General features: G+C 30.1%; 1 protein-coding gene across 1 annotated transcript; it reads left to right on the top strand.

The window, feature by feature from the left end:
* Positions 1-7179: 7179 nt before the first annotated feature.
* LOC133333364 (thyrotropin-releasing hormone receptor-like) lies at positions 7180-8104 on the top strand (the record flags this gene model as incomplete). The annotated part of the gene is made up of 1 exon (XM_061541675.1): positions 7180-8104. A coding segment is annotated over one exon (924 nt), but the record flags the coding sequence as incomplete, so codon positions are not given.
* Positions 8105-14429: the final 6325 nt, after the last annotated feature.

Below are 14429 nucleotides of genomic sequence, written 5' to 3' on the forward strand. Positions count from 1 at the left end.
GCCTTTAAGACTTTGAGGAAATTAAATACAAAGGCAGACAATTATTTGTTGAATTAACTTTATCCGATCGCAGATTTCCTCCTCGTTGTATTTGTTGCACCAAATTGCATCACACAGTAAACAGATGTTTCACATGCCGTTGTATGTTGCCACATTTTCAAACATTAATGCATTTTCTTTTAATTACAAAGCAATTTTACGGTGGAGTCTCTTCATTTCATATTTCTATCTATAGAAATTTTAATTAACAATAAATAAAATGAAAATGTTTGCTAGACAAATCAATAAATAAAATATTGGAAAATATTATAACATATGATTACAGTTGGGCATTATATCTTAAATTACAAGTCGAAACTTAAGCTCGCATTTTTTGAATGAACAGGGAATCATACAGAATAAGGGAGAGAAACCGAAAACATTTTTGCTTGCGAATATCCAGAATAAGGCTGTTTATTTATTAATACAGTTTCCTTGAACTATTTTGTCGAATAGTAAAAAAACTGTCAAAAAATCGGACAATTCAAATTCGCTACCAATGTATGTAACAGACATGTGTACCAACATAACAAAATGCGAAAATCGAACTTAAAAGTACGGTTGTTTAGATCATATTAGAAATAAAGACATTCATATATATCCAAGAAATACAAGAAATATTTCAAAAGATTTAATAAAGCCCTTATGAATTGTGTTCTACAAATTTTCAAAAGGCTGAATAATATATATGTGTTCTAATTGCAATATATGGACAGACAAAACAACATACAATCATACAGTCGTATCCGGAATACTTTGAATTATGAGTCACAAAAAATGTGTGCTATAATTGAAAACACTTATGTAGTTGTTCCTAAATATATTTTTTTATTGTTAATATCTTTCGGACCATACACGTACATCAATAAATATGCAAATAGTTTCTTAATGTATTTTTTTTCTTTCGTTCTTTATGGCTTCTGGGCTTGATTGAAAAAAGAAAAACAAAATTTATAGATCAACGTTTACATGAAAAATATGGTAGTAGTTTCTCATTTCCTGTCAAATTGAATTATAACAAACCCCCTTGGTCATTAATAATTATTTGCATATCAAAAAAGCAATAAATGGATTTAACATCAAAATAAACAACATCTATAAATAAAAAGAAAATTAATTTTTAAAAAAACTACACACTGTTGATGGATAATTTCACATTTCTCCAAAATATTTATCGAATTATTCACACACATTTTTGTATATATTCTTTGATATGACAGGAATAAACAGAAACAACAAAGTCTATTGAAAATAAATAAAAACGCAAAAAATTTTACTTACCACTTCAACATAAATTATGGTGCAAAAGTAAAATGATTTATTGCGAAAACAAGAAGCACATCTGGCTTCAAACCATAAACACTTTTTCTTCAATAATATAATTTAAATATTAACATAATTTTCTTCAGCATAATTCAAACAATTCAAGAACGTGTACATTTAAAATTTTTTAGAAACGTTTTAATTTAATGTCATATTAAAAAAGCTTAATATGGGAAACATAAATAAACAAATTTTAGTGAAATTTTTAATATTATTTGTTTACAAAAATTCCGTATATATTTTCCATTTTATGGCAAAAAATCTAATAGCCTTTAGAAATCATAAAAACATCGATGATTAATAAACACTTCAGACTTTATTATAAGCAACCTTAAATTACCCTTGCATGCCCACACACGCACACACATATGTATATATCCTTAATATGCTTTTATTAGGCAGAAAATTGAAGAAGGAAATCAGATAATGTTACGGAAATAAAAACATAATATCGATACCATTAATGTACATATTTTATTTGATAAACATGTTTGCCACCTTTTTACAAGTGTGTATATCGATGTATGTATGTATGTGCATTTAATATATGAAATAAATATATTAATATATTATTTCTTCATAATAATATACCCATAAATTTGCAATCAAATTGCTAACATATTAAAATAAAATTTAAATGTTTATGGCACTCTTTTGATTTTCACAAAGTTAACGTTTGTATCTTAATGATAATTTATGGAGCCAGTTGAAGCCACGCCACGCCAAACGTACCAAATGTTTGACATCAAATTCTAATGGTTCGGGTAGTAATTTCTAAAAGATCTTAATTAACCATATTTAAACTATTTTCTATAAAAAAATGGACGTCTCTTAACTAAATACGTAACTTAATAGAAGTAGTTATTTAGTCTGACAGTAATAGTTTATACGAAAATAAATAAACAAGTGTATAACCGATCAGTTTTATGGCTAATGGGTTATACACTTTGCTACTGCAAAAATGTTCCTTACCGAAATATCGGTTTTAGGCCCTATGTTCCATGGACCATAACTCTTGAAAGGAGTAACCGTTATGTTCTACTTTTCAAGTGATCTATTATTTGTGTGGGGTACAGACGGCTTTGTTTCCATTTAACAAAAATTTGGTCGATAATATCTTTGAATTTTCACATAATGCTAATTTTTCTCTTATTTATTTACCGTTCGCTGGGATATTACCTGAATTTGAAGAATACAAGAAAAATGTTATTTTCTGTTAATGTGGCAAGACGTTTGAATATTGTCTATAACGTTACACATTCATAAGTTATGAAGAATCTAAAATTCCAATTATTTTCTGCAAATTTGGCAGCATATATAATTTCTTCGAAACTTTGCAAATTGTAATATGTTTACCTTACATAGATCAAGTGCAAAGGTGGGGCCCGTCGCACAGTGGTCGAAATCTAAATCTAAACCAAATTTGCAATTTGAATATATATTAGTGAGTAAATATATGGTGTAGATCGAATCATTTTTGGCACTTTTGGATTCTTGTGGAGTACTCCTACTGAATTTTTAGTGTAGCTCCTATTTAAGAATTGTTTTAAAATAGGCAAAAAATAATTGTAATTGAAATTTGATAACATCTTACATTACTCTCCATACAAAAATTAGACTAACATTATACTAGATATGAAGGTCGTCCCGTCTACTATCGGTAAACAATGCATTTCGTTTAATTATATTAATAATTTATGTATTAATTATACAAAGTGCAATGGGAGTAATTAGTCAAAAATGTTCATCAAATCTGATGCTGCAAAAAATTTTGAGATTAATGCCATGTACATACGTTGTTCCCTCTCTCATTCATTGTTCGACCCTTAATTATGAAGTAACTACTTAGTTCCCCATACAAAATTTTCTAAGCGAACATCGACTTTTGTACATTGTTCAATTCGAATTACTCTCTGAATAACCAAGAAATTTGTTTCATCCCTAACAATTGAGAGTATTTATCGAAAATAAATTAATTTTGACAACATGAACATTTTTACAAAATTTTCAAACTTTTTCAGTACAATTGAAAATGATGAATGAAAAGTAGGAAATTGTTTAGTTTTTATATATGGAGAATGATGTAAATTTTGTAATCTACATGTGCATAATGCATTTCTTTCTCTTTGGTTCTAATTAGCGCACAAAACAAGATTTCTCCAAACAAAAATTCTCCAATTTTTTATATTTGACATTTGAATTGGGAAAATATGAAAAAATATTTATGTATGTATAACAACAATATTTTCAGAAAAATTGAAAACATGAATTAAAAGTAAATAGATGTGGGTCCATACTATAGTCAGGAGAAAGAGAATCATATTTTCAATTCATGGGTCGATTATGGAAAGCAACCAAACTCCAGTAGCGATTACAACTGGCAACGCAATTGAAATAAAACTTAACATTATGAATAGCAACTTTTCTCAGTTGCTGTCGATAATACAGTTTTTACATTTCTACAACTAGAAATATTGTAAATAAACAAAAAAATGAATAATATATATCAGAAAAGCTAATTATATGTGATGATAAGCTAAGTGGAACTATTTTTTGATGATGAAAATTATGTTCATGTTGTCGGATGTATTGATTATACACACGTACATATAATGGACCAAAAATAAGATGTTCGCCACTTTCTGCCATGCATTTGGAATGCCACAGCAGTTAAGGTCTTCTGAAATGGCCTTCCACACATCACCGATAGTGGCTTTGGTTTGACCAAAAGTCCGCACGCCGCGTGCTACATTTGGTTGAGCTTCCATCCGGTCAAATTGTTCTTTTATAGTAATATTAACCATTATGGGAAGCCTACAAAGTTCAGTTATTATAAACAGCAACCAGAAATAAATGGTTGCCGAAAAATTCTATTTGAAGCAACTGAAGTTGACAACAGTTGCCATCCATAATGCAAATTTGGCAACTGGCAACGCAACTAAACTCTGGTTGCCATCCGTAATCGACCCATTAGATCCATATGTAATTCACACAATTATGTTAAAATTTTGGTGTAAAACAAGAAACGAACAGTTTAAAAAATAAACTCTGATGACATGAATTAAGAATTGTGTTGTCTGAACGGGTTAATTCGTTTACATAATTCTGGGAGCGAACTACGTTGTTCGAATGCACGTCAGAACATGGCATAACTCAATAAAAAAGTTAAATCGATATTTGAGTCATGACAGGGTATGTAGTCGATGAAATGAAAAATGAAAATTACAAAAAATACCAAATTGTATAGTTCAATTTTCTGACTTTCGCGCCGCTAAATCCTTGCGCGTAGATACTCTTCTCAGGTACCTCTCCCACAAAGAGTCAACATTTTACAATCCTGTAAATAGAAAACCCGTTTTAATTTATTGCTTTCACGTCGTAATATTTTAAGAAACCTACTTTAAATCTAAAGATGGGTCTGAATCAACCTGGTACCTCTCTCAGATGGTTAACTCTTTGATGAAAACGTATATCATTTATACAACGAATAACAAAACCCGTGTATAATTCCGCAAACCACAGCCTGAGAGTATGCATCTGTCGGCAATGCCGATTGACACTTTTTTACTCGTTTTTAAATAATAGTATTATACTTAGGTGTCGAATATCGCAAGTTCACTAAACTATATTTAAATAGAATCTGCAAACGCTGTCAACGAACCCATTTATAACAATCATATTAATTTGATTGAAGCAATGCTGATATTTGAAATTTATTCCCCCATCATTGTCATCTTCGATTGAAAAAAGAGTGCCCCCAAATACGTCACATCTAAACAATTAACGTCAATTTTATAAACAGAAACAACGAAATGAACTGCACACATATTGATACCCAATTAATAGTGCAAATAAATTAAAAATCATCTGTTAGAAGAGGCCAACAGATGCTATTATTAAGGTGTATTTATATATACGAGGTCTGATAAAAAATTGTGAACAATTTATAACATATTATACATGAATATGAAAAAAATCAAAGTAGAACGTCATTCGAAGTATGTATTGAAAAGTAGCTAAGTAGAATTCCCTCAGGGCGTATGATTTTTTTTATTTTGAACGTTGTTCGTGGATATGAATATTCATACGTCACAATGTTCGTATTCAAATATAAAACGATTAAAATTGAAACATATTTATTTCAGGCGATTCATGGCATGCAGGGTGTAATACTCAGTTGTGATCCGCTAAGTTCAACATTACAAATAGATTTGGAAAGACTTAATAACTTTTAATACGTTAACGATACAAAGACGATTGTTGCGCGTAAAAGATGTCGAGATTTCAAAATTGTATATAAGAACTAAATCTAATTAGAAATGTCATAAGATAATTAAATATATATATATATATATGTATATATTTATATTTGTAGCATGTAGCATGTTCTCCGTAGTTCGCTATAAGAGTAAACATTTGTATGAAAAATATGTCTTAAAACTTCTTGACCAGAAAATGGGTTCCCTATAAATAAGCGTTTTCCGCGTTCTATTTCGTAATGTGCATTTTGAAATGTATGCATTTATTACAATTTCGAAATCGACATCCCTATTCTAGTAAAAAATGTTGTTTAATTGTTGTTGTATTTTTACTAGTCAAACGTCAATTGTTTTCTTGTAACATTGTTGCAAATTGTAATTCTTCAAAAAATGCTGCTTGTAATTCGTCAATTATACGACACAAATTATTTCCCGGCATCTGGAATATTAAATAGTTAATTAATTAACTACACATAATTAATTGCTAATGTGTGCTTAGTATTTTATAATAAAAAACGCAATTGAAGGCAATGAGATGTATTTCCATTCAATTTCAATTGCATTTCGAAATCATAAAAATAAGTGGTACAATAAAAATATTTATATTATTATTATTTATTTTAATACGGAAAATATTAAATTTAAAATGGTATCTTATTTATATATGTATGTATAAATAATAAATAATTTTGCATCGTAAAAATGAATTCATAGAACTTTTTGCTGAAGTATTAGATATGACAAAGAAATTATGATTTTCTGTTTATTTGAAATAATTGATTTTAAGGGGAACTTCATAAAAATAAATATTTATTGCTTGTTATTCCCACTTGTCTAAATCTGCATTATATTCGAAATGTTAACATTTTATTTCATAAAATTCTTAAAACAGTTTGGAGAGAACATATAACAATAATGTTGGAATCATTACTTATGATCTGATGAAAAATAAAACAGCTTTACAGCTTCTAAGTCACAAAGTACAGACATTTCTGAAAAAAAAACAAACAAAACATGACGCCAATAATTATTATTTGAATATTACCATATTTATTTATTATTTTTTTATTATTAAAATTCATTCCTTAACACTAAATTCCTCAAGGTCAATAGTGTCAACAATATATCTTACCATATTTATATCAGTTCATATAATTAAATAAATATATAATTTAAATATTATATTAATTTAAACAAAAACTATTGTAATCTATAAAACTATGTAAATATAAACATAACCATGTATTTATTGTAGATAGTTTTCTTTTTTGCTTTAAAAAAATATTTTTTGTAAATTACAATTTGTTTCTTTTTTCCCAAATTCTTGTAAATTTATTTAGCGACCAATGTAGTTATTGCCGATTGCCATCCACATTCATACTCTCGTGCATTATGTAAATAAATAACAAAATTCGTATTGTTGCATCCATGATTGGCTTGACATGCACACAAACGATTGGATAAGTACTCTCCTTTGAAAACGACAAAACCAAAAAACACATTCATTGATGATACACCAATTTTAAAATGCTAAAAATGTCTCTAATTCAACTTTCTCTTTACATTCAGCCCCATTATATTGATAGCCCAGTATCGTTTGGAAACATATTATGACGGAAGTATTCAGGCCGTTTGCTTTACATCGGCCGATACATTTTGGAGTTCATTCTATTTCATTGGCAGCATTACGATTTTCTTTCTAATACCATTTGCGATTTTGGTTTTGCTTTACACAGCCATTGCCTACAAACTGTTGCGAAGACATTCGGAATTCCAAAGACCCACTTCGCCACAAACCCAGCCGTCGGCATCGCCAACAGGTAACACCGCGGCCACACAACAACTTTCCACGAGACGTGCTACCACCACCAATGTCAACAGTCATCCTCAGAATAATAATTTGCGCAAACATCGCCAGCAGGTCATTTTCATGTTGGTGGCTGTAGTGGCCAGTTTCTTTGTTTGTCTGCTGCCCTTTCGAGCATTCACTATTTGGGTCATTGTCAGTTCGCCAGAAGATATATTCTCTCTGGGTCTGGAGGGCTACTATAATATATTATATTTCTGTCGCATTATGTTGTATTTGAATTCCGCTCTCAATCCCATCCTTTACAATTTGATGTCATCGAAATTTCGAACTGGTTTCTGGCGCCTATTGCTGTCGTGTTGTCGCAGTCACAAACAAAAACGTGGACTATGTAATCGTCATCTCACCACATATACAAAACGTGAAGCTAACAACATGGCCGATTGTCGCAGCTTGAGATCTAGGCGTCCACTTAGAAGAGAAGCGACCTTTTTAGTTAATTCAATATCGACGTCATCGGGCACGGAACGGACATCAATAACATGGCGCAGTGCTTCCACATCCACTTCAACAACCGGAAGTAGTAGTAAACCAATACCAGAGTCACATTCGTTGGCGGCAGCCATAACGGATATGAGTACTACAGCCGTTCTGACCACAATGTATTTTAATTGATTTATTTGAGATAACGAACCAATCTACCAACAACAAAAACAAATAAAACATAACAGAATATAACCAGATTGCTTCCGGTATAAGTATACAAAATAATAAATGGATACATAAATATATACTAAAATTAAATAAATAAATAAAATGTATTGTTAGAACATAATTTACGTGTGTATAATAATAAAATGTTGAAAACAAATATATTTACTATAGTAATTTAATCATCATTATTAAAGAACGGTAAGTTTATCTTTAACTTTACATTAACATACCCTCAACACACAAAAACGCAGCTTATATAGAATACAATTATCCCGATATATAGCATTTCCACATTAAATGAAACCTTTTCCAAATTAAATGAAACCTTTTCCAATTGAAATGAAACCTTTTACAAATAGAATGAAACTTTTTCCAAATTAAATGAAACCTTTATTCTTATCTAAAACGGCATATACATTAGAACTTTTTACCGGGTTAACCTACTTTATGAGGATTTATTTGACATATATACAAAGGAATTGATAATTGAAACCCACTGGGTTAATGAAATCCGGTTAAATGTAAACGTACTATAAGGAAATATAATATTTGCAGTAATTTTAAACCAATATTTGAAAATTAAATCAAAGAATATTACCAACTATAGTTGTATGGCTATGTAATTAACATAAATATTCTTTAATTCGGTGTGATTTCATTTAATACCTTTACTACATAAAACTAAATAAATAGTAATACAAACTGGGGTATTTCTTGACATTTTAATAAATAAATATTTAAGAACAAGAATTGAATACCCGGTCCTAAATGTGAAATACATATTTGACTTCATAAATTGTTGATGATAAGGTAACTGCTTATCTTAATGAAGGGGTTCCCGACTTGCAGCTTGTGGGATTTTCAAAACCATGTCCATAACGTAGTTAGAACAATCTTGCCGAGTAAGCTTTTGAATACTTCGCTCGATTACATCAACAATGTTATGTTCAATTGAAACGTCACACAGCTCAGCTCTTGCACATAATTTTATTTTTGAAAATGCATTTTCGATTGGATTTAGCATTGGAGAATAAGGCGGTAAGAATTTAGGGTTGCATCTTTTGGATTCGATCAAATTTTTTATGTCATGTCGCTTGTGTATTTGAGCGTTATTTTCCAACTCTGGATTGATTTTCTCAAAAAAAAATTCGATAAATAATTTAAATCTGTCTGCATTGACACTGGAAATAGAAACGATTGTGTGATGTACAAGTCCCGCGTTGTTTATTGCTGCAATTATAGTGACATTACGACCTCTGACCGTAGGCAACACAATGTGTGCTCTTGTTCCTTGTCTTGAACGGGCTTGGGTTCTTCGTATGTGAAGATTAAATCCACACTCATCAATGAATATAAATTTTTCTCCTTGTTGGGGTATCCATTTTGTAAAGTCTTGAGCATATTTTTGTCTCAAGCCTAATGTTCTGGAGTCATTCTTTCGTTCTATTTCAATAGAGGCCATCTTAAACGTAATTTTTAATTTCCGTAATCCATATTCTATGCAGCTTGTGGAAATATTTATATCATTTTCTCTCAACAGTTTAGTTTTTATGGCTTTGAGGATAATTCCAGGTTGACTTTCTATATAGAACTCGATCAGACTTAAAACTTGTGGTGTCAGTAACTTAGTTCTATTTCCTCCACGCTTATTTTCCTTCAATGTTCCAAAATTTTGTTTGTAATTACTTCACATTGTCGAGAGTTTACTGTTTTGGATGTTCACATTGTCGAGAGTTCACTGTATTTAAAAATAGCAACGTTTAAAATAAATGCGAAATTGATTTTAGCTCGGGAAGCTCAGATAATTGGGAACCTGAGGAAGAATCAATATCCTCGCCAAGTATTGCAAGTGGAAATGCTCCAGAACCTACCGAAGCTACATCTACAAGACCCCGAAACAAATTGTGTCAGTATAACAAAATAACAAAAGACATGAAATTGTTATTATTTAAATTCTATGAAGAGGGGAGAACCATTTCCGAGGCTGCAAATTTAACCTGCATAAACATAAATTCCGAAAAAACATTTATAAGAAGATACAAACAAAATTTTGGAACATTGAAGGAAAATAAGCGTGGAGGAAATAGAACTAAGTTGTTGACACCACAAGTTTTAAGTCTGATCGAGTTCTATATAGAAAGTCAACCTGGAATTACCCTCAAAGCCATAAAAACTAAACTGTTGAGAGAAAATGATATATTTCCACAAGCTGCATAGAATATGGATTACGGAAATTAAAAATTACGTTTAAGATGGCCTCTATTGAAATAGAACGAAAGAATGACTCCAGAACATTAGGATTGAGACAAAAATATGCTCAAGACTTTATATATTTACCCCAACAAGGAGAAAAATTTATATTCATTGATGAGTGTGGATTTAATCTTCACATACGAAGAACCCAAGCCCGTTCAAGACAAGGAACAAGAGCACACATTGTGTTGCCTACGATCAGAGGTCGTAATGTCACTATAATTGCAGCAATAAACAACGCGGGAGTTGTACATCACACAATTGTTTCTAATTCCAGTGTCAATGCAGACAGATTTAAATTATTTATAGAAATTTTTTTTGAGAAAATCAATCCAGAGTTGGAAAATAACGCTCAAATACACAAGCGACATGACATAAAAAATTTGATCGAATCCAAAAGATGCAACCTTAAATTCTTACCGCCTTATTCTCCAATGCTAAATCCAATCGATGCATTTTCAAAAATAAAATTATGTGCAAGAGCTGAGCTGTGTGACGTTTCAATGGAACATAACATTGTTGATGTAATCGAGCGAAGTATTCAAAAGCTTACTCGGCAAGATTGTTCTAACTACGTTATGGACATGGTTTTGAAAATCCCACAAGCTGCAAGTCGGGAACCCCTTCATTAGGATATCAATCAACAATTTATTAAGTCAAATATGTATTTCGCATTTAGGGCCGGGTATTCAATTCTTGTTCTTAAATATTTATTTATTAAAATGTCAAGAAATACCCCAGTTTGTATTACTATTTATTTAGTTTTATGTAGTAAAGATATTAAATGAAATCACACCGAATTAAAGAATATTTATGTTAATTACATAGCCATACAACTATAGTTGGTAATATTCTTTGATTTAATTTTCAAATATTGGTTTAAAATTAGTGCAAATATTATATTTCCTTAGATAAGAATAAAGGTTTCATTTAATTTGGAAAAAGTTTCATTCTATTTGTAAAAGGTTTCATTTCAAGTGGAAAAGGTTTCATTTAATTTGGAAAAGGTTTCATTTAATTTGGAAAAGGTTTCATTTAATTTGGAAAAGGGTTCATTTAATTTGTAAAAGGTTTCATTTAATGTGGAAATGCTATATATGCGCTACAAATTAAAAAAAAATATGTATCTATATTTGCAGATTTACCTAATTTTCTACGATGTGACTCGCTAGGACCAATTCAATTATATTATTAAAACACTTACCAATTTATTTTTAATTTCACACTTAAAGAGAGCACAATTACAATTAACTACGATTTCAAACAGAATGATTTTTCTTCATTTTTGCATTCGGTGCTGTTGTGTGGAATGCAATTCTAACGGTTTCTTGTTTTGCGTGTGTTATGTTTTTGATGACATGAACATATATTTGGTTTCAATGTGGTTGAGTCTTAGATGACTTTCTAGCTAATTTATAATCAGTTGATTAATAATTACTTTATAACTAAACATTTTGTAAACTAATAGATGAAAGTCCTACAGCGTATCTACGCTTTATTTAAGTAATGACGAAGTATTTGCCTTTGGTGCTTCTTGGGTTTCTATTATAAATCATTATCAAGTCAACATATTTGTTGCACATATAAGCTGAATTGACTTAAAAAATTATCAATATACCATTAAATAAAGCCCCAATATAACAGTAACATAATTTTTGGATCGTTTTTAAAATTTGGAATTTTGGAAATGTGTCTCAGATTACATAACAGCTACAATTACTTACCTCCATCGGTGTAATTTGGCATCTAAAATATTTAATAAATCGATATACGTCTTGGAAGTATTTTTTATGATATATCCAAAAGATTTCTTGTAATATGATTCAAAATCGTATAATACTGTAAAAAGTGTATCCAAGATTATATTATGTTCTATACCATACTGCCTACTTTCAGGCGGTTACAATTATTATTTGTTTTTTATTATAGTCAACGCGTCATAATCACCCCTATTCCATATGTCGTCGTCGTTGTCGACGACGTTTCTCTTTCGACATCGCATCGACATCACTTCGACACTGATTTGGTATTCTGTAACACTCATGCGACGATGTCGACTATTTATCGATAATATCAATAAAAACAAAAATTTTGTTGCATATTTTTGGGCAAAAATGTGATTGTATCCTTCACCGCACTGTGGCACAGGCCATTATGTCTTGGTAAATGTGTTTGCAACGACCAAAAAGAAACGAGATAGACCCATAGTTACTTTTTAGTATATAGTTATATTATATAGTTACTTTTAGTATTATTTTAAACAAGTTACATGTCACCATTATGATCCGAACGGGATGAAATTTGGAAAAAATCCATCCAATTGGGATGAAATTTTATTTCCACATAGACGAGTCCTATTGACATTGGTTAGATTTATATATAGATCCCATATATTTTTCTTTATTTACACTTTATTTTGCATTAAGTATTGAATAGATTCTAGAACGATGTATCCTGTCCTTGTCCGGTCATGTTTTTTTTTTTAATTTCAAAAAAAAAATGTTCAAACGCTTCAGTCGTCAACAAAAACTATGACGAAGAAATCTTCGACATCGTCGTCGTCACACATTGTTACGGAATACCAAAAATGTTTCAATAGTTATCGATAAATGTCGACAACGACATAGGGAATACCAATTTGCAAAAGACGACGCTCTTCGACGTCGTTTCGTGTCGACGACGACATACGGAATAGGGGTGAATACTTTTAGGCAGTATTAGTTATATAAAATAAACACGAATATACGCCACATACTTTGAGGTATACAAAATATTACTTTCCCATGCCACAAAATACATCAATTCATGAGAAAAAAACAAATCCAACATAAAAATTAGTTTTAAATACTTCTTATATATTTTATTTAAACCCTTATTTAAAACATATAAAATTATAAAAAATTAAATCATTTTGAAAGACAAAAGAATTATTGGAGGGTACACGTATGCACGAGAAAGGAATAGAACATAAATTAAAGACCTACTACTGATCGCACTTCTGTAACACAGGATCGCTCGATTGGATCTAAACCAATATAAAGAAAACATATTGTGGTTTTATTTTGAAAATGTATATTAAATATATATATAATCGATTTGTTGTTGGTTTTTACGATCTATTTTTTTATATATTCAGAGAATAATTATTTGTAATTATGTATAAGTGTATTTTTTACGTTGCAAACTAATTATTTTTTGTTTGTTTTTTGCTATTGTTTTGTTTTCTTAATTTCTTCTTGAATCCAAATTTACTCTCATAATTTGGTTATTTTTTTCTTTTCTGTAAATTAAATGTTAGTAATTATTCTAATTACAACGAGAGCTAGTTAATTAAATTGGTGCTTAGTAACTGAAGACGACAGGACTAAGGACAGAGAGATTGAGAAAGAAAAATATCACTAAAACTAATTTATTTTCTTTAAATGAACGTTGGTTTTTTTAATGTAAATACTTGTTACACATCACAAATTATTATTAAAAAAAATAAAGAGAATCGCACAATATTTATAGTAGGGGGCAATAGTTGAAAAGCGTTAGAGAAAAAGAAGGGAAACACAAACGACGACATTGCTTGCTTATAAACGGAAGAAAAGTATATTAATCTTATTATGAAACAACACCAAAATTACCAAAAAGGCCTTTATCACACAATTATATATTACTAATAGTGCAAAATAGGGACATCTACCGAAAGATAAATTACAGGACAATAGCTGAAAATAGTTTGTATGCAGAAACTTATGCTAGAGTTGTCTATAAAATTGTAACCTCCAGTTCTTCTTAATTATTGATTGGTGTATGTGTCTGTTGTGTGTTGTTCCATTTTGTATATTATTATTTTGTTGCTTTTTCTTTTTTTTTCTTTTGCATTTAGCTACTACACATTTTATTTAAAATAAAAAATAATCTTATATATCATGTTGTTGTGTCCATCGAAATGTATATATAAAGATTCGACCGCCAGCCATATCCATCATTAACTGTCGCTGAGTGGAAGTCAATCTTCAAATAGCTAAAGAAATCTTTGATTAGTA

Source organism: Musca vetustissima, unplaced genomic scaffold, assembly GCF_032173495.1.
Source record: "Musca vetustissima isolate MV318-11 ecotype Yass unplaced genomic scaffold, APGP_CSIRO_Mvet_v1 utg6724, whole genome shotgun sequence".
In the NCBI taxonomy this organism is placed as follows: domain Eukaryota; kingdom Metazoa; phylum Arthropoda; class Insecta; order Diptera; family Muscidae; genus Musca; species Musca vetustissima.